This window comes from Aspergillus brasiliensis (assembly GCF_001889945.1).
Source record: "Aspergillus brasiliensis CBS 101740 unplaced genomic scaffold ASPBRscaffold_2, whole genome shotgun sequence".
Taxonomy (NCBI): Eukaryota; Fungi; Ascomycota; class Eurotiomycetes; order Eurotiales; family Aspergillaceae; genus Aspergillus; species Aspergillus brasiliensis.
This window is the reverse complement of record NW_027137443.1, coordinates 452,779-477,989: the sequence shown is the minus strand read 5'-3', so window position 1 is coordinate 477,989 and position 25,211 is coordinate 452,779. Positions and strand designations below refer to the sequence as shown.

Genomic DNA, 25,211 nt, shown 5'->3' with positions numbered 1-25,211 from the left:
GGAGGGACTGATCAAGGATTGGTTCGGGAGGTGCAGATAATAACTCATGGCTCCAGAGAGGAATAGCATGTTGCGCCATGAATTGTGAACATATCTGGGCTGACGCTACCAATGGCAGAAACCACTCATACACTATCTACCCAGTCGCCGTCTTGCTAGAGACTACTCAACCGGCTATCGCTGGTCCGAGAGTCGGAGGGCGCAGAAGACTGTAGATATAAAAAGGCGCACGCACGCCTAGTCTAATTCTCCAGAAGCAATTCGAACCAGTTCCTCCAAATCTTCCACTACTCAGTTCTCAATTATCAACCTCTTGGATCTCCTCCATCTCGACCATGGCCTTGACAGGACTCGTTGTCGTCGTCGCCGGCGCATCCAAAGGCATCGGCAAAGCCATTGCCCTCCGAGCTGCAGCGGACGGCGCAAACGTGGTCATCAACTATATGACGGATGTCAAAGCAGCCAATGCCCTCGTCAGCGAGATTGGAAGCGATCGTGCCCTGGCCGTGCAGGCCGACATCTCCAAAATATCACAGATCGATGCCCTGATTGAAGCGACGGTGGCTCGGTTCGGACGAATCGACGTGCTGGTTCCGAACGCGGCATTTGTGCCGGATCAGGACATTCGGGGTGTCTCGGAGGCGGACTTTGATCGTGCTTTTGCTGTTAACGTTAAGGGGCCTTGCTTTCTTACTCAGGTGGGTGGAGGGAGAGAGAGAGAGAGAGATCGTCACGCTTTTGCGGTGAAGTCGCTGGCTAGCATAGTCGTGCCCGCCATTGCGCTTCAGTGTTCAAGCCTTTTCCATTTGACGCGTATCGTTGCTGATGTTTTGGGCCCTCCCCTTACTACTACTCTAGAAAGCCCTGCCGCACATGAAACCAGGCAGTAAGGTCATTTACATCTCGACGGACCTCACCGACGCGTCTGCCTTGCGAAGCCAGTTCCTCCTGTATGTGTCGACTAAGGGGGCCATAAATCAGATGGTGAAGGTGCTGGCCAGGGATCTTGCAGGCGCAGGGATCCGGGTGAACGCTGTGTCCCCAGGCGCTACGCATACGGAGTTATTCCACAAGGCCAATAGCGAGGAGCAGACGCGCATGATCGCGAGTCAAAATCCCTTCAACCGCCTCGCGGAGCCAGACGAGATTGCGGCCGCCGTTAGCTTGCTCTGGGGGGAAGATAGTGTGTGGATATCCGGGCAGGTGATCCGTGTGAATGGAGGTGGGATTGTCTAAGTCGCTCCTTTTTGGTTTTACTGCATAGTGGACGTGCTATAACTAGAGCGTGCAGCGACTATACAGAGTACAACCATATCTCCACTGTGGCTGGCCGGCTCGGGCTTAAGAAACGCTCCAAAATCCGAGCTGTGATGGTATTGAAGCAGGGGCATATATAGGCGCTCCAATGGCAACTCTCCTGCGGATTTTCACTTTGTCATCTTCATGTAAACGCGACTTCGAGGGTATGCTTCGTATCCCGTGAAAGCTAAGAATGAGATAAGAAACTATGGATATTTACCCAGCTCGTATAAATCTCAATTGGGGGGGTTTCCGGCTGCATCATTGAAAGAGGTATGGTTTTATATCATAATAAATAAAGCCCCAAATTCACCCTACACGGCCAAGAATCTATCATATAGGCGATATTCCTCTACAACCGGGATAGTGCCTACCGGGCAACGAAGTATTAGAGCCTAGCCTTGATATTGGCACTTTAACACCTGGTCAAATTGTTGGCTTGAACAATGATTTGACATCGTTGGAATAGCAACTTTGCCCGCCAAACTCTAATGGTCAGACCTCGCAGTGACCAGCTTCTGTGAGCAGAATGGATAAATTTGAGAATATGTCTCTCATACGCTCGAGACGGGAAAAGCAGGTAAAGGACAGGTGGAGAAGCTCCGAAAGCACTTCTCCGAGTCCATAATTCTAGTCCAGATCGTAACTAAATGACGAGTCTCTAGCAGGCTGAAACAAGACCACGGTGAGGCGCCCGTCAAGGGACAGCATTTCAAGCAAAGCCGCGATTGGTTAACTTATCAATGACTTGAGGGTTCGCTTTTCGGCATTCGGTCCCAAGTTAAGGCCGAGATGGAGCGGTTCCGCTCTGGAGCGGTAGATATGCAGGATTGCAGTCACAGCTACCTGATCGGCCTGATGATAGACATGAAACATTGAAATAATTGGCTTTTTGCCTCTTTTTCTCCGAATGGCCGAATTCCGGACTTGTCAGTCCACCAAGATGAAGATCAAGTAACCTGCCATTGTATTTAATCTGATCCGCCACTGGCACCTAAGGATGACATAGGACCGTGGTTATCGACAACACTGACAACACTGACAACACAACACTGACAATACGTCAATGCGGACCACAGCAGAGGAGCAGGCGTGGTTATGTGCAGCCAACGAGCCCGAAGTTCCCCTTCGTAGGCCGTACGGGAAAAGCTGTCACTCTTGCCGCTCCAGAAAAGTCAAATGTAATAAAAGGACGCCGTGCTCACATTGCGCGGCCTCAAGAAAGGCCTGTGTCTACCCAAAGCCTGCACGCCGCCGCAGAGGGGATCCTCTTGACGAGCGCATTGACCGACTGAGCGATGCAATTCAGACTTTGAAGGAATCTCTAGGCCGATCAAGGACGACGGTGAGAGCAAAGATAGCAAGTGACAACGGATGAGACTGATCAACCTCCTTTCTTCAGCCTTCGAGTGTCCCGGACCAGAGCAATGCACAAGACTTTGGTCGTCTTACCATCCGAGAAGGCCGCAGTCGGTATTCGAACAACCGATTCTGGGTCCGACTCGCGGACGAGGTAGCATTTCCATGTCATGAATCTCAGGCCGGCAATTCTTCTGGAACATGCTGATGGACGACTATCAGGTGGCAGAGTTTCGAGCCGCGTTAGAGCTGCCGCCGTCGCCTGTGAATTATCCGTCGAATGCCTTCCTCTTCGGTTCAGATTACCCAGTGCATCTGCTACGCAAATTTCATCCCCCAGCCGACAAAGCACTCTTGCTCTGGACCTTCTTTGAGCAGAACGTTTCACCGCTCGCGCCCATCCTTCACCGACCTACGACATTAAAGCTACTCCTGGAAACGTACGAAGGGCTACAATGCCTAAGCCAAGACTCAGAGGCTCTTCTCCTGGTGATGTACCTGGCTGCAGTCATCAGTATGACGCAAGACCAATGCCTGGGACACCTCGGTGTAGGCCGAGCGACGTGCATCCAGAAATTCCGATTCGCTGTAGAGCAAGCGTTATCGAAGGCCGGTCTGCTGTCCACAGACAGTTTCGTTCTCCTGCAGGCCGCTGTTCTCTACCTCACCTGCATCCGCCGCGAGGATACGTCCAAATTCACTGCTTCAATGACTTCCATCATTCTGCGACTGGCGCAGGGACTCGGTCTCCACCGAGACGGGACACGATTTGGCCTCAGTCCGTTTGAGACAGAGATGAGGCGCCGTCTTTGGTGGCATATCTATCTTCTGGACCTTCGCGCATCCGAAGACCAGGGCATATCCCGCCAAATCAGCAGCGACATGTTCGACACGCACCTTCCAACGAACCTCAACGACGAGGATATTGTCCCAGAGTCGGAGACCACACCGCAGTCAAATGGAGGCTTCACAGATCTGACCCTTCTCCTCGTGCGGTGCGAGATATCCATAGCTTTTTCACACGAAGCTTCAGGCATTACGGACGCAAAGGCCAGTCAGTCAAGACCCACACCGCTTAGCATGGATTACTTTCATCAATACCGAGAATATATCGACGAGACCTACTTGAGGAAATGCAACCCCAGCGTGCCTATACAGTGGGCCTGTGCCACCACTGCACGACTTATCCTCGCCAAATACTGGATCATGACCCGATCCTCCCTTGCGAGCTCTGGCAGCAGGAGGGACACCACGGGTTCTGACCGCAGCCGGCTTCTTACCCTATCCCTGGAGGCAGTAAAATATTCTTATCTACTGGAAAAACATGTGCTCACCAGTGGATGGGCCTGGCTCTTCCACAGCTATATCCAGTGGCATGCCGTCGCCTTAATCCTCTCTGAGCTTTGTGTGCTTCCGCGCTCGGCCATGACCGACCAAGCGTGGGAAATCATGAGCGCTGCCTTTGATACTTGGCTACTAGACCCGTGCCAACAGAACGCGATGCTCTGGAAATCGATCATGCAGTTGAAAAAACGAGCGGATGCCTCTCTGCTTCGACAGCTGAGTATCACGGCGGAAACAAATAGAGGCTGGGGTATACCTTACAGTATACCACCCAGTAACCTCATGAGGGCCCCTGGGTTAGCTGCGTTTATTGCACCTGGGCCAGCTACTATGCTCCCCGGCATTGACTGGCTGACGAACGCCATCTTGATGCAATCAGAAGATCATGGCCAGACGCAGATTCCGGCGGTTTGATGGCATACCATTGCCCTTTTCTTAGTATGATGCCAGCGGAGCCAGGCAAATTCGGCTGAGAGGGATGAGGAAGGGCGAAAATGATCTATCCTACACCATCCACAGTACCAGTTTGGGGAATCACAGCTACCGAATAACTTCTTCATCCGTGTTACATACTACCCGCCGATAGCTATTAAGTCCCTGTGGTTCAACCTTGGGATGGAATCTAGAAAAATAAGCGTGTAACTGTTCAGCTGTGGTCGGTAAAATGGAAAAAATGCAACCCTCCCAGCTCCTCTGGAGGATACCTTATCTATCTACAGTTAAACTTGCTAACGACCCTTTGTCATATCTTTCTCACGTATCACCCCACTGGCAGACCCATTCTCCCCTCCCCATATCCTCTTATAGGACCGACTGACTGTTATCGACGAACTCGATTGCACGGATTACAAGGTCTGAGGAAGGAGCTCGACAATATATCCGTCCTTTTTTTGAGTGATAAGTTATTAATATATTTGTTTTCCGTTGGTATATGGAAGAGCAAGAGTCCAGAGAAAAAAGGATTCCGGTAACTCACCGGATCCTTCACCAACGCGACATGGTAGAAGGTCTTTCTGTAATTTGGATGCAACTGTCCAGTGCCGACCCCTCGATCTTCCTCCCATCTCGTCAAAGGGATATGCTCACGGTCAGCCACCCCGAGATCTTTCATCACCTCCACGCCTTGGGCTTGGAGTCGTTCCACGGCCTGACGCACGTCCGGAACCGTGAACCCCAAATGCCCGAATCCCAAATGAGGGGGTTGGTTCCCCGTGGCGACTTCATACCCGCCTTCCTCGACCGGTCGTTCAGACCCGTGGATATGCTTCAGCTCCAAAAAGCCCAGGGTCTTTGGAAGTACCCCTGGCGCTGTGAGCTTTGCGGCCCAGGCGCGCAGGTCGGAGCGGTCGTCTGCTGTCTGTGGATATCCTAGGTAGTAGACCGTAAAGGGACCACCGTGGAACGTAAACACCAACTGCATGCCCATCAGGTTGGTATAGAAATGAAGGGAACGTGCCGGATCCCGTATGCGGAGCATGAAATGATTCAGCTGATACCCGACTGTTGGGTCACTTTCAGGCAGGCTGTGATGCGGTGTGATATCTCCCACCAAGAAGGCGCCTGGCGAGGCAGGACGAGGTGACCTCAACAAGGAGGTTGAGTCTTTTGATGTCATTGTGCAAGAGAATGGTGAACCTGCACGGGGGGGGGGGGGCGGCTCCTGCTGCTGCTAAGGGGGTTCAAGGAAGCAAAGCAAGTAAGTATATGATATTCTTACATGTAGCTAGCCCACGACACTTTCACACGGGTCAATCCAAGGATCAAGGATCCTAAATATAATCTGACCCTGTAGGGGCTCGGCTTCCTCGCAAGTTTCGTTGGATTCTCTCTCGCTTTTTAATGCCGAATCCCGACAACGGGGCTTCTCTCCCTCAAGTTGCCGATTTACCGATAGGTACGTTCTCATGCACTTACTAGCATTGGTGCAACGGGCCCCTTAGGAGATCTTCAAGGTTTGTATCTCATACGCAGGAAAAAAGCAGCGAGTGACACAGCCCTGCTAATTCAGAGTTCAGAGTTGACACTAGGAGCTGCCTTCATTTTTTTCTTCTCTTTTTTTTGGGTGCCCCCGGACAAGGCAGAGGAGGTAAATAAACCGGAATTCTTCTACAAGGTACAAGGAGTGCAATGGACTGACTAATATTATGGTGGAGAGTTTTGCACGCTTCCTAACTCAAGAAAGGACGAAATGTATAGGATTAATTGATGATAGCGTAACATGGACAAAATACTAACCTATATCCATACGAAGACATCACTCCAAAATCTCCACAGGAACATCCACCACCTTATCACGAATATAATCCACAAAACCCTTCCCAAACCCATCAAGCCGACTCGAGCTACTCACGCCGCGTCCCAGAATCCCATAGATGACAAAGTGCACAGCCATGATATTGGGGAACTCGACGCGCTCAATGAAGAAGCTGTCGTTCCAATCTTTGCCGATGAGTTCTATCATTCGGTCTTTGGTCATGTACGATCGAAGCCAGGACCAGTGCTTTGGCTTCGTGACGAAAAGCCCACAGTTGAGGTTCCCGCCCTTATCGCCGGATCGACCGAGAGCGATATCTCCCAAACGGAGTTTCTCAGTGGCATCTGTGAATACTTGGGGATTTGCTGGGTCATAGTTCTCTCGGGGAGCGAGTTCTTGATATTGTGGAGGATGGCCGGTTTCGTATGAGTTGATGCTGTTCGACGTGTCGATCAGATTGATTCTCTCATGGATCTCGGATTGTTTGATCAGCGCTGGGTAGTAGGCGAGGAATGGTAAGGGAATGGCCGTTCGCATATCTAGTGATGCATGGAAACCTGTATTTTCACCCCTTCTTTAGATGACTGCAATATATATAGATCCAATCGGAAGTAAGAGCATGAGTGACGTACCAGAGAAATGCTTAAGAGAGATGTCTTTCAGAGCCTTTGCCACGCCTAGAACAGCACTTTGTGATCGGGATGTCACAAACACACGAAGATACGTAGTGCTTTCAGCCTGAAATGCTGGGTTGGCTGCGGGAGTTCCAATCCTGCGAATATTAGGCAGTGAGCGAGCACGAATAGGACAAGTCATACCTCTGAAACTCCAAAGTCTCCAAGCTTTGCTTTACTTCATCAGGAAGGAAATGGCGCATTTGCCGCTCGAAAAGATCCCACTTCTTCTCCGTAGCATACCCAGTTGCGTTCAGGAGAAGTTGGGCTTCGTATCCCCCTTGGTAGAATACCGCAAGCTTGGTCGTTGGAGGTGGAGGCGATCCTCGAATGCCCGATACATGCACCCTGTGTCCATAGTCAGCTATAGTTTTACATCAAAGTCTCGCATCGAAGAACTTACCTATCCTTTCCCACGTCCTTGACGGTAACATCGCCGATATAAGCATTCACATCACTATTGAGATACGTCGTCCCTTGTAGTTCGTACAGAAACTGACTGCGAACAGTGTCTGCATTCACGATACCCTGTGTATTTGGGTGCTTCGTAATAACGCATGTGCCATCTGCGGCAATCTCAGCGATAGGGAACCCCGGAGCAACAAGCTCCTCCAGAGGGTACCTATCAAACCCGGCAAAGTTGGCGCCAGTCACATAAGCAGAACACTCGATCAAATGACCCGCAATCAGCGATCCAGCAAGCTTGTCATAGTCTGTCTCCGACCAGTCATGCCAGTACCACGCTGCAGCAATAACAGGGCTGGCGTCTGCAACGCGGCCACAGATGATGATGTCGGCGCCTCGGCGCAGGCCATCCACAATGCCTCGGGCACCCAGGTACGCATGGGCAGATACCATTGGGACTGGCTTTCCATCTGGTGTGTTCAAGAATGCGTACGTCAGATCTGAAGGTACCACATCCGAGTTCCCGGCATCAAGATGGGTCAGCTCTTCTTTGGTGGCTGGCATGTTTGGTCCAACGCGATCATACAAGTTATCGCCTGAGAGGTATGCAACACGAAGATCGAGGTTCCTCTCAGATACCTATCAATAACCATACACGTCAGTATACCCATCAGAGTTTAGCATATTGAAGCAGGTGGCCTACCAGAGCCTGAGTCTTCAGCGCAAGCGCTTTAGGATCCAGAGCACCACCGTTGATAACCACACGTATTCTCTTCTGTGCAATTACTTCAATGGTCTGCTGAAGGCCTTCCCAGGCAGTAGCTTCGTATCCGGGATGTTTCCCTTCTCGCCATGCCTGGGCGTTGTTCGCAAGATTGACTTCTATACTTTCGAGCTTAGCAACAGCCAACAGAGAATTTGTTTCAGGAAGGGGTAAGAGGAGTGTGGTTTACCTGCAAGGTAATCGCCCGTTATAAAATCAACATCCCCCAAAGTAGCCTGTCGATACATTTCATACGCTGGATCACCTACCATACAGCATTAGCGTAGGGACTTGCGCTCAGAATGTCGATTGCCTACCATGATACCCTGAGCAGTTGGCTACCCTAACCGGGCGTGTCTCTGCTGAAGATGGCATGATTATAAGCTGTCAATCTCAGTAGTAGTCGCTCCGAAGGATCTATTAAGGTCCAAGGACGCTATCCCCGCATTTCTTAAACACTCTTATATACTAAGTTCATTCCGTACCTCGGCCATCGTTCGGATATTTGGGTAACTGGACAAAGGAATCTTCGTCCAATTGCAACAGCCTTTGGGGAAGAAAGTGTGTTTAGCATGGACCCTTTGGTCCGAGCAGACCAGTAGAATCTATCTTCTCCATGGTGTCTGTATCCCCAAACGGCTATGATTGACCTCTATCCGTCGGATCCCCGTGGCCCGTGGCAAGACCCCCTCACCGGATATGGAACGATTATCCAACGTGTATCCAAGTTATGCGATAGTAAGGTGAATTATGTCTCCACAAGTGAATCAGAGCCCCTTATAAACGTCATGAGATCAGTTGATCATTCCCAGTTTGTTGTTCACTGTGCCGTGGGCCTCGGGCCTTAAAATCCCCGCGGGCCGTGGAGTTAGCATGTCCGGACCGTTCTTTGTCTCCTATATGAATATGACAGCTAACGCAGGGGGTTTTATTTCTATGACATCTTCTCTTCTATTCTGAAGCCACTCCTCCATCCATTCTTCTACACAATTCATGGTAATTTCGTCATAAGTGCAACAATGACACCTGCTCACGAAACCATTCCCGGGACAGAGGTGTACGGACCCGGCACGTACATCGACAAGACTGTGCTTCCAGTGCCTGTAGATGCCCGTCGGGTTTTTGAGCTTCTCGCCTCTCGAACCCCTGGCTTCACCCAGAACAAAGCACTATGGGATACCGTTCACTTCGAAGGACGGCCGGAGCCTATGGTCCAAGGTCCGATCAAGTCCCCCGTCATGGCAGCTGCGCTACATGCCATGGGAGGAGTCGTGGCGAATGAGCTTCTGGAACTTCGTGATGGGAAGCCCGCAACGGAGAACAGTGTGACAGTCGATACCGACCATGCAGGCATCTGGCTCGGGTCGGTGTTCACCACGTACATCAATGGTTCCGATGTATCTGCCCTGGCGCGGTCGGGGAAGTTGGGTGCACTTTTCAAACGCGACTACGAACGAGGCTTTAGTAAGGGAATCGCAAGTCGGGCAACTGCTATTTACCAGACCAAAGACCCCCGGGTGTGGTACCAGCTTCATGGCTCGCTCGACGCAAACGCTGCTCTCAGGACCATGGGGATCGATCCCGATGTGACTTTCAGCACGCCCCAACAGTACTATGATTATATCCAAGAGCATATTATCAAGTGGTCGCCCGACGAGCTTGAGATGCACAATGTCCGTCATGGTCTATGTGGAAGCATCTGCTACTCCCCGGAAGGCTGGAGGAAGACGGAGTTCGGTAAACGTCTGTCCAAACACCCCTTGGTCAATGTAACAGCCGAGACTTATGCCAAGTCTACGCCTCCTATCCCTCTGGTCAAGGGTCTACCTGATAAGCGGCCACTTGCTGGGATCAAGGTCCTGGAGATGGTACGCATCATTGCTGGACCACAGATCGGCGTCACGTTGGCATCCTACGGGGCGGATGTGATCCGTGTGAATTGTAGCAGACTGGTGGATCTTAATGTATGTTTCGCCTTATTCCCATGTCATGGGGCCACCTACTAACGATGAACTTGGGTTCCAGGCACTCCAGCTCACGCTGAATGCGGGAAAGCGGACGATTGACCTCGACATCACTAAGCCGGAAGACATGGAACGCCTGCAGGAGCTTCTTGCCGATGTTGATATTTTCATCCAAGGGTACAGAATGGGTTCGCTAGAGCGGAAAGGGCTGGGCCTCCGCAACATGCTAGAGATAGCATCTAAAAGGAACAAGGGAATCATCTATATCGACGAGAACTGTTACGGTCCGGATGGCCCTTTCCATGAGCGTCCTGGTTGGCAGCAAATTGGAGATGCTGCGTCTGGAACCGAATATGTCATGGGCCGATCACAAGGCTATGAGGAAGGAAAGAGCGTATTGCCGCCACTCCCTGTATCTGATATGATAACGGGTATTGTTGGCGCGGTTGCCGCCATGATTGCAGTAAAGAGACGGGCAGTTGAAGGAGGCTCATATCACATCACTAGCTCCTTGGTTGCTGCTGATGTGATTGCGCTGGAGAAGGAAGTGGGATTATACCCCCCTGAGGTGGTACGAGACACAGTCGCACGCTTCGGGTTTAAGGAAATTACCCCTGACCAATACGTTTCTGAGGTACTGATCCCAGTCATTGATGGCTGGAAAAGGGGACTGCCTCATGATTTGGATGAGGACTCGAGGTTCATGACGACATTCGAGGAGCCAGGGCCATGGGGTCGCCAGACTATCTTGAAGCCTGTTGCCAGATTAGGTGTTGAAGAGTCGACACCAAGATGGACTTCTCCCCCGGTCCCGCATTGCCATCATGAGAGGGACATCAATTGGCTTTGATATGTGGATGTGAAGAATTGTAATTCATATTTATTTGAGATAATTTCTGTCGAGTCAAGCAATCATGTTATTGAGTATCGGGCATATTGGCCTCTGGTATATCCACTCCTGGAACAGCCGGAAACGACGGTGCACCTGAAACAAGGTCCTGCCAGTTCCAAAATGGTGGTAGAGACCACTGCCAGTTAGACATCATATCAACTTCGTTTAAGGGTCCCGGAAAACCAATATCAGGGTAGGGCCCCTGTGGCACCGTATTTGCAAATTGTGCGCCTCCCACATTTGCTGCAGAATTACTGGCAAAAGGAGTCGGTAGCGCGTCTGTAATGTCGGGAGCTGGATTATGACTAGCCCCATGACCAGATAGACCAGGTCTGTCTTTGCTGTCACTTCGCAAAGCTGCCTGTTGCTGGTGATGGGCAGATCGCGCCGTCATAAAGGCCCTCCTAGCAGAGCGCTCTAAGTCAGAGCACATACTCAATACAAAGTCGACAAATGTGTCAGGCTCCTCAGATGCAGTAGATTTGAGGAAGCTAACAGCATCTTGGACCATTGAGAGATCGTCCCCTGCATCTGAGTGTGTAGGATGTGCGAGTATCCCCAGGGCGAGAGGGACGCATGCTGCCGCTGGAAAGTAGATTATATTCCTTCGAATCGAGGTCAGCGTGAATTCCTTGAAGGTCAGAGCAAGAACCTACCACTTGTAGGTAGAGCCGGGCGAATGTACTAGTGGTAGAAGGGCCAATGCAGAACGTGCTGCGTCGAGTGAGCGTGAAATAGTTGGTGCAAGATTCTCGTCCGCTCCCTGCCTCGATCGCTCAATAGCGTTTGCTTGAAACATACACACCTGATAGAGATTCGAGTAACAGCAATGATATGCGAAATGTAGTCGAAGGACATGCTGCAGGGAATAACTTGATTTAGGGGCAAATGTACGCTGAGGTTGAAGCCTTGAGGGTAGAGACTTCTTCCAGCCCAACAGCGCTTCTTCACAAGACTTGATTCTCTCGATAACATCATCCTTTGGTTCTCGACGAACAGTTACCGTGTAAAGCTTCTTACAAAAAAGCCTCTGGATCAGAGCCAGTTGAGCAAGGAGACGGAAGAAGTTTATTCTGGTACCATCAATCGTTAGTACGCCCTTGCCATCGGGAGGGTTCTCTGTCGGTAAGAATGTATCATAGTCTTCAAGGTCCTGGACCGGCGGGCGGCCCACTCGTATAGAAATATCTGAGTCAAGAATGAAGGCGATCCAGTACACTCTGCGCCTTTGCTCGGCCTCGGGTGAAGCTCCAGAGGCGGTTTCTCTATGCAATCCTATGGATTGCGCCAGACGCATTGCTGCAGCCGCGAACATAAAGAGGGCTTGTGGGTTAGGTGTACCCTGAAAGTAGAGCGCCAGTCCTAAGAGACCTTGAATGGCGGCGATGTCAGTATTTCGAAGGAAAACGTCGACGACAGCGTTCAAGGCATTCTTGACATGTCCCAAAGATTTTTTCCAGTTGTCACCGGCACCAGAAGATGCATGGGCTCGTTCTCTGTATGATATGGCCAGAACAATGTTGAGAGAGATCCACCACGATGCACTATCGTCGGGGTTCCATGAGTATTGTCTGTTGACAAACCTCATGAACGACGCCTCTTCGAAAAGGGGAATTGCTTGGTTAAAAGTTGCAAAGTACTCTTTGGCCAGTTGCACCGTTATGTCCTTACATGGCAGAGGTTCGAAAATGCGCCGTTCCAGGCTATCTTGAAGAACATGAGGAATCCAGTTTGAAAGTTGCCATGGGTTAGCACTTCGCTGAGGTGCGCGTCGCCAGATCCCGGTATCTGGCTGGGCCTCTAGCCCATTTACTCTGGCATTGGTCAACGCAGAGAACGCAGACGACGCTCCTAAACCCGGAGGTAGATGGTTAAACCTTGAACAGGAATCAAACGATGTCATAACAACCAACCAAAATATCGCATCTTTCCGTCCTGTGCGTTTATCACAAAAGATTGATCATTATCGGTGGAAGGAAGACCCTTTTCAGGTAGCACTCGAGAGATTCTGGAAGGTTGATCTCCCTCAGCAGAATCTTCTGGCTCCCTATAGTCAGTACCGCTCTCGACCGACTGAGAACGCGAAGTTGATTGTCGAGTATGCCCATGGTCTCGCTGGGTTCCAATTCCAGAACTAGTCAAACTCTGCAATTGCTCCTGCATATTCTCAATCCGCTTCTCTAGCTCTTCAACATATGCCCTACTCTCATCGTTAAGGATTATACACGGTAGCTTCTTTTGGACGAAGAAAGTAGCACCTACCGACTACCGCGTTTCCGGCGGTCCACAGCATCTTGATACCCGCATGAGAGATTGAATGCGTGGCAAGGTGAACAAATAGGTCGCTTGCCATCACACTTGACCTTCTTACGTCGACATGTATTGCATGCCTTGGGTGCACGAGTTAGCGTTTAGCGGTTCACTATCGAGTGATAGATTAAACCCACCTTGGCTCGCCGGATTGTACTCCCTGTAGATGATTGCGTTCTGTTCATCTTTCCTCGACTTTTGATTAATGTAATAGGCTTGAAGCAAAGTGTAAAGCCTTATACATCATCGTATATAGCTTGAAGCAGCTAGTTAAACATATGATTTTTCGCAAATGGGAACATCCACGGTCCAATGGATATAGTAATTAGTTAATGCAAGATCGCGCCGTTGGCTGCCGGTCTGGTAGACTAACCGAGGCTGATTAGTTAGTGCCTGTTTGCGGGGGCAACTGGCAGCGGGTTAAGGATGTTCCTGCCGGACCACCAAAGGTAGTTTAGTGTGGTTTTATGTACTCAAAGAGTCAATCTGGACGTAGATTGATCAAACAACGAGGATGATCGTTATAATTCATACTATGTTCTCTCGCCTTAGTGATGTGCAGGTATCTGCTACCTCCAATTCCTATGTACATTGTTCATATCAAACTTCACTTTCCAGACGAATTGGAGCCTAGTCAAAGCCTATTCCCCTGAACATAAATTATATATCATAAAAGCAGCTGTTCAATTACGATCCTATCTGGCCAACCGTGTAACCGACTAAGTCCGGTGTCCCGCTCAGTACACCGGCCAATTGCTGAACCACTTGTTCATGAAGGACCGCTTCTCGGCGGAAGCCACCAAGACTGGCTCCCACGCATCGCCTACTTCCATGACCACCGGCTCAGCGGCATTGTTGGCCGGCCAGTGGGGCAGCTCTGGGCCATTGGGATTCCCAGAGCGAAGAAAGTTCACCCAGTAGTTGGACAGCCGGTCAGCGATCGCATAGTCCTCGGGCATCCAAGGCTTGTCAGTCGCATACAGGTTGTTGAACGCATAGTTGATTTCACTCATGTGATACGCGCCTTCGTCCTGGCCAGGAGGCGCATGGGTCCAGTAGTAGGTATAGGTACTGACGGTACTGTTGCCCGAGGTGTTGCGCGCGACTCCGGCCTGATATTCGTTGGCCCACTCCCAGAGGGAGATGCGAGTTTGGTCCTGATAGAAGGTATTGCTAGCGATGTCGGCGCTGCCGTTACTGTTACCCGCCGGATACAGTCGAAAGAACTCAGCGGCCAGGCCGACGCTGCCGAACTCGTACTGGTTCTGGCGCGTATAGCTCTCGACCGTCATCCCGGGGTTCGGGGTTGCCCCGTTCTCATCTCGGTTTCCGCCGGACAGCACCGCAGCGATCGTATGGTTGCCCTGTTGCAGCATCTCCTGGTAGGTAGCCGGCAGGACATAGCCATCCAGAACGGGACGGAACAGCGGGGGCTCCATATAGACCGAGTTATTGGCAAAGACCGTATTCGCATAGGTAACGTCAGTCGCATCGCCGCCAGCCAGGAAGACCTCAACTGGAGCGGCACGGGCCGCGGCAATACCCGAGAGGTTGAGGCTGGTGAGATATGCAACCCCCTGCGCCTCCGCGACGGCGAGATGGCGGTACCCTTCGGCCACACTTCCGATCAGGGGATTGGAAGGGGAAATGGCTCCGCTCTCGGCAATCACCTGCTCGAAAAGTCCGTCCGCAAGCGGGCTGTTGAGATGATCGAGCACGGACGCGGCGCCCGCTGACTGGCCGCCGATAGTGATGCGGGTGGGATCCCCTCCGAAGGCGGCGATGTTCTCGTTCGTCCAGTGCAGCGCCGCCTGCTGGTCGACTAAGCCATAGTTGCCCGAGGTACCGCTCGACGAGTTTTGGCTGAGTTCCGGGTGGGCTAGAAAGCCCAGTGCACCCAGTCGGTAATTGACGGTCACGACCACGACCCCCTTGGCGGCCAGCCCAGCCCCGTCGTACAGGGCCTGGCTGGTCGATCCCGAGCTAAAGCGGCCCCCATGGAACCAGACATAGACTGGAAGCGGGCTGCTGGACGAGGCGGGTACCACGCCGATTCCGGTTTCCGTGTTGTTCTGCACGTCATTGAGGGCGACCGTGTCGGGAGTCCAGATGTTGAGGTACAAGCAGTCCTCGCTATAATAACTCGACCCGAGCTGGGGACAGTCTGGGGCAAACTCTGTAGCATCACGGACGCCCGTCCATCCGGGGACATGTTGCGGATGACGCCAACGATAAGCCCCAGTCGGGGCGGCGGCATAGGGAACCGCCTTGAAGTTGTAGACGGAAGAGACGTATTGCGATCGATTACCCTGCACCGTGCTCTCGTAAGTGTCGATGTAGACGGTAGGGGACTGCACTGGAGCTGACGAGCTCAATGAGCTTTTTGACAGGGTCCTCGTGCCTATAACACGGCCATGTGCGGCACTGGCCAGCACGAGGCCCCAAACCAGTAGCTCCATTGCTGTAGGTCACGATAATTGATATTGTCCAAGTTGACAGTGCCGTGATGGAAGCTGCTTTTATATTTCCCAGTGCTCTTACCCCATCGGCCCCCAGCTCCATGTTCTGACCCCTACCTTTCCCTTTCCCCTCTTTTTCCAACGCTTGAGACTCGCAGGTCCATAAATTCCTTGCTTTTATCCGGGGCATCGGTGCCCTTACGGACATCGGATAACGGAGATGAGGTGAAGTCCGATGTTCCTATCACCTCTTCCTTGGCTGCACGTCGCATATCCACTTTTGCATGACATGCACTACTCGTGGTAGCTACCAATCGAACGACAGATATTATCTTAACTCCGAATGCCAGACGGTGGCATGAAGCGGGTGAGGTTGGATCGAGACATGCTGACCCTATAGTGCGGAACGGCTCCGTGTGCTTGTTCCTTCCCACCAGAAAGGAACAATGAGTTGCAGACGAAGGGCATTTACCACTGGGCCGCGTCGGACATCGGAGAATATTTACTTTTGCCGTTCTACCGGCACTGCGGCCTGCAAGCTGGTGGTTGAACCTGGAGGCGTCAGGAATGGCTTTCCCCCGCAAATTGATGACGCGGTCAAGGCGGCTCAAAGCTTAGCTCCATCCGTGTTGCCAGTCAGCGAAGCAGAGCATGTCCTGAAGGATTGACCCTCTAGCCCAGAAGAGCAAGAGACCCTCTGAATCCCTGCCTCGGAGTTCTTCTCCAGATTTGGACTGAAGGTGACCCCAAGCCCCCTTAGTTGCGCGCGCTCCCCCACGCTCCTCCCCCACAAATCTCCTGTCCGAGATCGGATGCAGTCATGACGATGAGGAGTGTGCTCAAGGATATCAAGTCACAGTGCCGCGACGCTCGTGATAGGTCCAGCAATGATTTAATCCATCTGTAGTTCTTGCTTCAATGTTGATCATGTAGCAGAGTCTTTCCAAAAGAAAGCTAGGGAAGGGATCTTGAAACTGAAAAGAAGATGAGATCTCAAGCATCAATCCTGATGGTAGATATCACTCATTCGAAGATTTGATTCCATGATGTTCATTCTATCGGCAGTAGGGAGTAAATACTAATGAAATGATAACCACCTATAAAACGAAGCTGTGCTCACCGCCTTCTATATTGACCAGCTCCCCGCAGCATCTTCGGTGGGTGATAAGGTACGCCGCTATCTAAATCCCAAGTTGTTGGCACATTTCGTTTGCATTGTCGTTTCGTATGTCATTCTAAGAGCTCTTTCCTAAACCTCACCACATCCACTGTATCTACTTACGCTAATATCTTCCCACGACAACTCTCAAGCGACCATCCACCTCACCAACACCTCCCGTTACCCTCTTCCCCCCACCAAGCAGCATAATATCTCTCTCCATCGCAGAGACGAAGTCCATCATACTTTCACCTCACCAACCCAAACAACTAGTACTGTTCCCTCATATCGAAAGTACTACCAAAGAAACACCATAATGTCCTCCACCGAATCAAACCAACTACCCCCCCACCTCAACCCCCAAACCTACCCCCGCACCAGCACCAACCCAACCCTGAACACGCACATCACCCTAACCTACCACCCCCTCGACCCCACTCGCGCACTATCCCAGATCTCCTCGCCCAACGCCGGCGCAAATGTCCTCTTCCTCGGCACCACACGCAACTCATTCGAAGACCGCCCCGTCGCACAACTAAGCTACACGGCATACCCGCCTCTCGCGCTGAAGACGTTATCGAAGATCGCAGAGGACGCGGTGACGAAGCATGAGCTGTTAGGGGTGGTGATTGGACATCGACTGGGGGATGTGCCCATTGGGGAGAGTAGTATTGTGATTGCGGTGAGTGCGGGACATCGTGGCGCGGCGTGGAGGGCGGGCGAGGAGGTGTTGGAGCTGTGTAAGGAGAAAGCGGAGATTTGGAAGAAGGAGGTGTTTGTCGATGGGGAGGGGGAGTGGAGGGCGAATAGGGATCGGGATGCGGAGGGGAGGTTGGTACGGGGGGAAGATGGGGTCAATAGGGTATAAGTTGTAGGTGAGTGGACAATACCAGAGTAGGTGAGGGTTAGGAATGCTAATTGACAGTCTTATTTTACAGTCACAGAGTAGGGTATTGTCTATGATACACATCCAGGCAGGCAGGCAGGCAGGCAGACACCACTAGTCCTTCTTAAGAGGCTTGCCCTCCCGCTTCCAGTCATTGATATGTTCCATGATCGTCCTCGTGGCCGACTCGGGGGTATCTTGACGACCGATGCACTCGACGAAGTCATTATCCGGGTCTGTCAAACAAACAGTTAGCGCGTCGCTCAAGCAATCCCCCAGCGGGAAGAACATACCCATCAGATAGAAGTAAATACTGTGATCAACCAGATAATCCTCCCCAGGTTTAATATCCCTCGGGGTACTAAAGTACACCCGATACTGCTTGCACACATGCTTAACCTCATCATACGTTCCCGTCAACCCAATAATACCCGGGTGGAACTCCTTCAGATAAGCGCGCAGCACTTCAGGCGTATCTCTCGCCGGGTCGCACGTAATAAACACCGGCAGGAAGACATTCTCGCCCTTGGTAGCCTCCTTCACCTTGTCAATAATCTCGGCCATTTTGTCCAATTCGTCGGGGCAGATATCAGGGCAGTGAGTGAATCCGAAGTAAACCTAAAAAGAATACCAAACCATTAGCTTCAATCTCCTTTTACCTTGTAAAGGGAAAGAGAAAGAAGGATACTCACAAAACTATACCTCCCCTTCAAATCCTCCGCCGTAAACTCCTTCCCATCCAAATCCTTCAACGTAAACGGCCCTCCCACCTTCGGCTTCCCAACACCCTTACTCATCTCCGCGATGCGCTTGCGCTCCAATCTCTCCTTCTCAATCCGGAAGTAAATGATCATCCCACCGCCCGTCAACACGAACAGCAGCGCCGCCTTCCACGAGAACGGACCCGTCGAGTGCCGCGCCTTCAATTGGCCCATTGTGCGTGCGCGAAGGCACATCGGAGAGGTCGAGAATGAGCGGCGGATACCTGCATTGCTGCTGCTGCTGCTTATGCTGGTTGCTCTGAGGAAGCTGGCGGTCGGGTTTCTGAGCGCGGCGGTGTGTTCGATTGGAGAGAGGGCGGAGCGAGAGGTCCTTGTTAGGATCCGGCTCATAGATCTCATTGTTGATGCCATTATGAGATTTTGTGTGTTATAATGGTTCGCCCGGGTTTGGGGAGGGGATGAGTTTTCTTGTGTTGGGAGATGGTTTTCGGAGTCCGCGGCGGAGGTTTGGATGTCTCGAGTCTCGATAGCTCGGTCCGGATTTCCATGTTTACTGGATGTGGTTTAGCGTTTACGCCTGAGGCAGGAGAAATAAAACATGTCACGTGCGTTGTGCTATAACTTTTGATTCATCTATCAACTGGATGCAAACCCATATACTGCTGTAATCGTGGTTTGAAAAGACATTATGAGTGGTAAAATTACAAATTACACCTGATCTCCTGTCCAATGACACGGGTCCTGTCCAGGCAGAGTCGTACATGCTTGCTATGAGAATTGTGGTCGCCGAAGGAACAAGGACGCAGGTTGATATGATGGAACAATGAGTATAGAAGTAGAAAATCCGAGGAAGCGAAACGACAGGTGGTATTTTGACACGGTGCGAGACGTAAAACATGCGACACTTGGTATAAACGAAAAGAAATAGAAAGAAAAACATGAATCTTCTGCTCCAACGGTATGTACGGAGGAAGTCGGGAGTATTCACTGTACACTTCGACTGGCTAAGCTGGCCCGACTTGGAGTCGTCCGTGGTTCCTCTTCTTCAATGACATCGCTGAGACGCGTAGGATGCCTATGGCGCGGGGTCACGGACTCCCAACCGGTCCCTACACCCCAGCCCGAGCCACTGTAATCGACAGACTGGGTGTAGCCTCCGTAGTGAGGCCCGGATGTTGTGGGCATAGAGCTGGGTGGGTATCCACCTTCCTCTACTGACCCATGCTCATACTCGTCGCTCCCTTCGGACATGGCAGGCTGGTAAGCAGTTGACTGACCCTGCGGGTTGCGGCGGTAGCTGCCGCCGGCCTCCTCTTCTCCTTGCTCGCTACTGGCAACGCTGGGGCCGTAGGAGCGGTCATCATTCTCAGATGTTGGCCGAGGGGGATATGCGGCGCCCTGCTCATAGAAATGTCCCGGATATTGTCTCTGAGCTTCTGGGGAGGATGACGGAGGTTCCTGAAGGGGCCTCTGGCCTTCTACAAACGGATCGGTACCGGTAGGGGATGCGGGATTGTCGCCGTAGTATTGACCTTCTGTCACCGCTGTGGTTCTCGCTGCGCTCTCACCACTGGCGTATGGGCTTTCTCGGGTTGGCGGGCGGTTGGTATTATGCCGGCTGGCGGGCCCTGGGATCATAGGTACAACCTGTACGCCTCCGACTAATGTAGGTTCTCCGTTCCGCAGGGATGTAGTTCGGTCACGTTCTTCCTGTTCGCGCCGACCCAATTCCTCCCAAGCGCGCCGGGCCTCGTCTCTGGAAATCTGCAACTCACGGCGCATTTCTTTCAGCAGCTCTTCGGCGCGTGACTTGTCGCTCTCGGCTTTCTGCAGTGAGGTGAGGGCATCAGACCGAGCCTGTCTCTCGGTCCTGACCTGCCGCTCTAGCTCCGCTAACAACTCTTTCGAGCGTTCTTGTTCCGCACGAGTGTCGAAGAACCAACGCTGAAACTTGCGCTCGGATGAGGCCCGCAGGCGCTGCAACTCGACCACGGCATGGAAGAGGTTGGCTCCAGCGGCGGAAAGGTCGGTCACTTGGCGCGCCATTTGTTGATTGAGAGGATCGCGCTCAAGCGCTTCATTATTCTGCTCCAGCTTGCGGATCCAGTAACCTGTCAAGCCCTCCCAATGAGACGAGAGTGTTTCCCATCGTTCGAAGGCGTGAGGAAACGGAATGCGGCGGGATTGCTGGGCTTGGGAGCTGGGCTGCTCCGACGCCGCCTGGGTTGGCTGCTTGGACCACCCTGCAGAGCTCTGCGGGGCAGCGTGAGGCTGTTGAGATGCACTGGGCTGCCCGGCTGAAGTAGTCGGTCTAGGTCCATGTGCACCACCAGTTCCAGGAATAGACGCAGAGGCCTGGGGCTCTGGTCGTTTCGTGGTCGTGGCAGACCGCTCTGGCATTTGCGCCCTTCGTTGCGAAGTTCTGTCACCGGCAACGCCAGCAGCATAAGCTTGACCGGGCCTATTCTGCTCCTGTTGCTGTCTGCGCTCAATGTCATCCTGCTCCCGATCCCTCGCCTCCTGCTCTGCTTTCTTGCGAGCCTCTCGATCCCGACGCTGCCTCATGATATCTGTGGGCGTCCGCACACCACTTGCGGGGTGTGGATTAACAGGGACCGGGCCTTGAGTGGCACGAGTAGATCCATTCTGAGTACGGCCATTGGCTCCGAAGCCTGACGGACCGGAGGCACCTGCGACGTCAGACATGGGCGCATTCACTTCTTCCCAGTCTAGCGTAAACGGAAAAGGTTTGCGAAGTGCTTCTTCCAAGGTCCAAAGAATGGCTGACGCAGTGCGCGGGGAGACACGGGTCGTCCTATGGGGCCAGTACGATTCACCGGGCCGCCGGGCGGAATCCTCAGCTTCCGAGTCGGCCTCTTCGTCGTCTTCTTCGGTCTGCGCCTCCGACAGTGCTGGACGCAGAGCAGCGATTCCGCTTGGGTGTTCTGACACGGGTCGCACGACCACAGGAATAGTCTGCTCTACCTGCGATGGACGCCCGGAAACATCTACCGACGGAGGTCGTTGGGAAAGTCTTGCTGTTCTGCGTAAGGAACGGGCGCTTCCGACAGCACTCGAGGATCGCAGTGACGGATTAAGGGTAGAGTCAGGGAGGACACGGGAAGCAGCCTGCTGCTGGCGTTGCGGTGGAAGGGTCGTAAGAGTTGTAGGGTCGTGAACGTCGTAGGTCTCGTCAAAGGCGGCGCGATTGCGATGAGACACCGCTGAAGATGGAGGTGGATGAAACGGGATATGCGACGACAACGTGGGTGTCAATTGGGAATCCGACCCTACAGAATGGGACCAGGAACGCGAGCCCTGCAATCAGAGGGTGGCTTTGACAGCGTGTCAGGAGAATACGCAGCGCTTCCAACAGTATCCAGCGCACAAGATGAACCCGCCGCTGGTGTGTGAGACCGGTGGGTTAGCACAGAGAATGCTGCACAGTGGGTATTTTCACTCGAAACACGGAGGAACGGGCAAGGGCGCGTGGAAGCATTTCAGAGCGAGCCACACAAATGGAGAAGAAGAGGGGATTGGGAGGCAGTGGCTGGTCGAATAGGGAGCGCCGTCGCAGAATTACGATGGCTGGGAAATCGGGAAGACGCTGCAGCGACGGGATCTTACCTGTACGAGAGAGGCGCCCTGCAGACCGCAACGAGCACCGCTAGAGGCTCGTAGCAGTCATGGAGCAGAGCAAGAAAGCCCAATGGCTCCCGCGGAGGATTCAAGGCCGGATAGCAGCGGTCTGAGTTGTATGAAGAACAGCTAGCGAAGTGTGAGGCGGGCGACGGAGGTGGAAAGGAAGGGAAATTGAAACGGGAAAAAGATCGGGAAAATCGACTGAGGAGCGCGTTGTCAGTCGCGCCGGGCACCCAAAAATCCACCCTCCCGATAGATGAAGAGACAGACTTACCACTGGATCTGCACGACCACCCCCAACTGCACTGGATTCAGCTTTGGGTGTTCACCACAGGCACTTAAGAAGGACGGTTGACCCGCCGATGGCAGTGATTCACAACACTGCAGGCCAAGATAATCCCTACAACACGCCTTACCTTCCCACCTTCCACTGGCAAAGGTCGCACAGATAGACTACTATGATTCAGATGGTCCGTTGGTTGGACAACAAACTCATTTATCTACCCAAGGTGAATCAATTGGTATTCAGTTAGGCAATTCATGTCTCTCTTTGTCTGCTAAATTTGCTGAAGTCCGTTGCTCATCGGCTTCTAGCAATGGAATCATCCATCCATCGATTTTGCCGACCGTTCGTTCCTCCCTCCACTGGCCATGGACGCCGTACTACACGGCAATGATATCAATTCTGCCCCATAGTTATGTATTGCATCATGGCCCCGTCGGAAAGACATATATATAGAAATCAACGCTAGTCCAAGCCTTGTCGTAGTAATGGCCCAATCCCCAGCGGGTGTGCTGGCAAGTCCTGATTGGGGATTAACTTAGTTCCACGCCATGATTAGGTAGCTGCCAACTAGCACCACCAGGTACCTGGCCAGTGGCCCTGGCCCTGAATCAGGTCACTGGCAGCGTGGTGGTTCAGGCCGTCATTCTCGCTCGAGAAGCCTCGCCTCTTGATCTGGAAGCCTCGAGAAAGGTTAATGACTGGCATCATACGAAGCAGAGAGGCCCCTTGATGATCTGTGCCAGACTTCCCAGAGCATAGACACGGCCAGGGCCGGCAATTCGAATCAACTCCACTCTGGGTCCATCTTGGAGCACAGACCCATCGGTGATGATGATGACGAGGGAGCGTTGGCTTCTTCCTCCACGGTCGCACAATAAGCCGTACCACCACACGGAAAATATATCAGAGAGGTTTCTCGGAAGGGGAGCAAATGTGATGAATCAGTCTTGTCTCGTTTCCTACAAGACAAGTGGAAATACTGAACCAGGGCACCTACGTTGAGAGGGAGCTACCAGTCCTATTAAACAGGTTCGTAAAACAGGTTTTTCGGCGTTGATCGTGGGGTCCAGGTAACAATTTCAGCCTCTTGGTGGAAATTGGACCTGGACGTTCCAACACCTGTGAACTTTCGGGGTAATAGCTAAAAGGCAAATATCTACAAAAGAACAAGCCATCGGCAAGGGCCCTCTGAGTCGGGTATTAATTGAGTTCAAGGGAGGCAATCCGTCCGACCCGGTTTCAGACCTGTCGAGCTGCCTTGCAGTAAGTCTCACCACTCCAACAAAAAGCCACTGTTGACGAGAACCGTTACATAATGTATGTCCGAGTGCATTGATGAATGCTTGGGTAATCGATCAAACGCATTTACGCATCTAATTGATCAATTGTTCGCAATAATTCAAAAGTCAAGCGGGGACATACTCCATGGCAGGACAAGCAGTGACTGTTTATGCCTGCGCACAAGTAGTCAGCTCAACCTGATACCATGCAAGTAACAGTCTCTAGCTGCTCAGATTGCGTCAGGATCGTGCGCTGGATCCCGAAGTACCCGTGAAGAACTTTCAATAGAAATGCAAGAGAACGCCGGGAGTCATCTACTAATGATTGGCAAGAATTGGAGCTTCTCCACTATTGTCCATATGGGGATACTGAAATCGGTTCAAACCCCTGCCTTCACACATCCAATGGGCCTACACAAGTGATCCTCCATCTACTCCGTACACTGAACTGGTGTGCAAAAAGATACAAATGCATAACCAGCGGGGCAGTTTTGGAGAGCTGCATGAGTAAATGCAAAACCACATCGTCATGCACAGCTCCGGGAATGCGGGCCATGCAACTTCGTGCTTCCCCGACGGTCTAGATGTTTGCTAAATTTGTACGACAAGGTCTGGTAAAGCCACACTGTCAGTCACTGCAGCCCCAGGCCATAGCCAGAGTGGCCTCGCCCGAAGTAAACACAATGGACATGTTACCATCTATGATCAGTGACACGGGAACGAAATGAGGCATGGTGCTGAAGATAGTATACCAACCTGCCGACAAGATACGGCATGGCTCAGCTTGCAATGGTCTTGCGATGAGACGATTTTGCTCTTTCAAAGAGGAACGGTGCAGGACGATTGCCGCCGATGGAAGCAATTGGCCAGACAGAAACCCTAGACGAGAGGAAGAAATTTCATGTGCAACAAGACCGACCGGTTCAAGCAGCTAGGGGAGCCTCTTTCGTCCAGAGGCCAATTTTCTGCAGAGTTCGCAGCAAGGACGTGAACCAAAGTCTAGCAGGACGGCAAGCCAGCCGTTTCGGAGAATAAATGCGTGGGGGGGCAAGACCTTCTTATACCCAGAGCACCACCCGATAGAAAGCGACGAAGCTCCATAGATATTTGCACTGGAAGGATCTCCAATGCCTGACCGCAGTAGCCGCAGCAACCTGAAATTCTGGAATGCGGGTCGTGGCATAGTCTTTGTATAGCCAATTGCCACGAAGCAGCCGTGGCTGATGGATCTCCTCCGAATGATCTCCTCCAAACTGTGTCATTTTAGCATCGATAATCTACGTCGGAAACTTAGACTAACTACGCACTAGCAGCTTTGACGGACTGACCTAATTTTCGCTCGAGGTTTAGACTATGACCGGAAGAAAGACCCGCAACAAAGCGATGGAGGTCACGGACAACCAGGCCAGACCCAAGGATCGGCTGCCGATCGGCCACCAGAGCCGTGGTTGAGGCCGGCATGTCCTGCCATCCACACCCACCTCTTCATGGTTTCTCAGATGAGCTTCCTGGG

At 52.2% G+C, this 25,211-nt stretch overlaps 10 protein-coding genes across 10 annotated transcripts; 4 read left to right on the top strand and 6 right to left on the bottom strand.

The window, feature by feature from the left end:
- Nucleotides 1–335: 335 nt before the first annotated feature.
- On the top strand, nucleotides 336–1,236 carry ASPBRDRAFT_117219 (uncharacterized protein; the record flags this gene model as incomplete). Its single annotated transcript, XM_067617064.1, has 2 exons — nucleotides 336–698; nucleotides 859–1,236. 2 exons carry the CDS (start codon nucleotides 336–338, stop codon nucleotides 1,234–1,236), a joined length of 741 nt encoding a protein of 246 aa, XP_067482809.1.
- A 1,007-nt stretch (nucleotides 1,237–2,243) lies between these two features.
- ASPBRDRAFT_71711 (Zn(II)2Cys6 transcription factor) lies at nucleotides 2,244–4,583 on the top strand. Its single transcript, XM_067629139.1, has 4 exons — nucleotides 2,244–2,644; nucleotides 2,702–2,812; nucleotides 2,881–4,222; nucleotides 4,247–4,583. Exons 1-4 carry the CDS (start codon nucleotides 2,366–2,368, stop codon nucleotides 4,414–4,416), a joined length of 1,902 nt encoding a protein of 633 aa, XP_067482808.1. The 5' UTR covers nucleotides 2,244–2,365; the 3' UTR covers nucleotides 4,417–4,583.
- A 264-nt stretch (nucleotides 4,584–4,847) lies between these two features.
- On the bottom strand, nucleotides 4,848–5,617 carry ASPBRDRAFT_117257 (lactoylglutathione lyase; the record flags this gene model as incomplete). The annotated part of the gene is made up of 2 exons (XM_067617070.1): nucleotides 4,848–4,886; nucleotides 4,979–5,617. The coding sequence occupies 2 exons, from the start codon at nucleotides 5,615–5,617 to the stop codon at nucleotides 4,848–4,850; spliced, it is 678 nt and encodes a 225-aa protein (XP_067482807.1).
- Nucleotides 5,618–6,256: 639 nt separating this feature from the next.
- ASPBRDRAFT_51300 (acyclic terpene utilization AtuA family protein) lies at nucleotides 6,257–8,473 on the bottom strand (the record flags this gene model as incomplete). Its single annotated transcript, XM_067626702.1, has 7 exons — nucleotides 6,257–6,813; nucleotides 6,889–7,028; nucleotides 7,075–7,278; nucleotides 7,334–7,974; nucleotides 8,039–8,217; nucleotides 8,289–8,363; nucleotides 8,416–8,473. The coding sequence occupies 7 exons, from the start codon at nucleotides 8,471–8,473 to the stop codon at nucleotides 6,257–6,259; spliced, it is 1,854 nt and encodes a 617-aa protein (XP_067482806.1).
- Nucleotides 8,474–8,954: 481 nt separating this feature from the next.
- ASPBRDRAFT_61916 (uncharacterized protein) lies at nucleotides 8,955–11,261 on the top strand. Its single transcript, XM_067628342.1, has 2 exons — nucleotides 8,955–10,062; nucleotides 10,124–11,261. The coding sequence occupies exons 1-2, from the start codon at nucleotides 9,118–9,120 to the stop codon at nucleotides 10,910–10,912; spliced, it is 1,734 nt and encodes a 577-aa protein (XP_067482805.1). The 5' UTR covers nucleotides 8,955–9,117; the 3' UTR covers nucleotides 10,913–11,261.
- ASPBRDRAFT_203329 (uncharacterized protein) lies at nucleotides 10,980–13,462 on the bottom strand (the record flags this gene model as incomplete). Its single annotated transcript, XM_067621661.1, has 5 exons — nucleotides 13,402–13,462; nucleotides 13,217–13,344; nucleotides 12,868–13,154; nucleotides 11,611–12,805; nucleotides 10,980–11,559 (listed from the first exon to the last, which is right to left on the bottom strand). Exons 1-5 carry the CDS (start codon nucleotides 13,447–13,449, stop codon nucleotides 10,980–10,982), a joined length of 2,238 nt encoding a protein of 745 aa, XP_067482804.1. The 5' UTR covers nucleotides 13,450–13,462.
- A 539-nt stretch (nucleotides 13,463–14,001) lies between these two features.
- ASPBRDRAFT_118048 (carboxylesterase/lipase family protein) lies at nucleotides 14,002–15,723 on the bottom strand (the record flags this gene model as incomplete). The annotated part of the gene is made up of 1 exon (XM_067617142.1): nucleotides 14,002–15,723. One exon carries the CDS (start codon nucleotides 15,721–15,723, stop codon nucleotides 14,002–14,004), a length of 1,722 nt encoding a protein of 573 aa, XP_067482803.1.
- Nucleotides 15,724–17,198: 1,475 nt separating this feature from the next.
- On the top strand, nucleotides 17,199–17,750 carry ASPBRDRAFT_51296 (molybdopterin synthase catalytic subunit; the record flags this gene model as incomplete). Its single annotated transcript, XM_067626701.1, has 1 exon — nucleotides 17,199–17,750. The coding sequence occupies one exon, from the start codon at nucleotides 17,199–17,201 to the stop codon at nucleotides 17,748–17,750; it is 552 nt and encodes a 183-aa protein (XP_067482802.1).
- A 132-nt stretch (nucleotides 17,751–17,882) lies between these two features.
- Nucleotides 17,883–18,901, bottom strand: ASPBRDRAFT_191778 (SCO family protein; the record flags this gene model as incomplete). Its single annotated transcript, XM_067620404.1, has 3 exons — nucleotides 17,883–18,004; nucleotides 18,062–18,386; nucleotides 18,461–18,901. The coding sequence occupies 3 exons, from the start codon at nucleotides 18,899–18,901 to the stop codon at nucleotides 17,883–17,885; spliced, it is 888 nt and encodes a 295-aa protein (XP_067482801.1).
- Nucleotides 18,902–19,474: 573 nt separating this feature from the next.
- On the bottom strand, nucleotides 19,475–23,365 carry ASPBRDRAFT_203325 (uncharacterized protein; the record flags this gene model as incomplete). The annotated part of the gene is made up of 2 exons (XM_067621660.1): nucleotides 23,003–23,365; nucleotides 19,475–21,780 (listed from the first exon to the last, which is right to left on the bottom strand). The coding sequence occupies exons 1-2, from the start codon at nucleotides 23,124–23,126 to the stop codon at nucleotides 19,475–19,477; spliced, it is 2,430 nt and encodes an 809-aa protein (XP_067482800.1). The 5' UTR covers nucleotides 23,127–23,365.
- Between the last annotated feature and the right edge of the window lie 1,846 nt (nucleotides 23,366–25,211).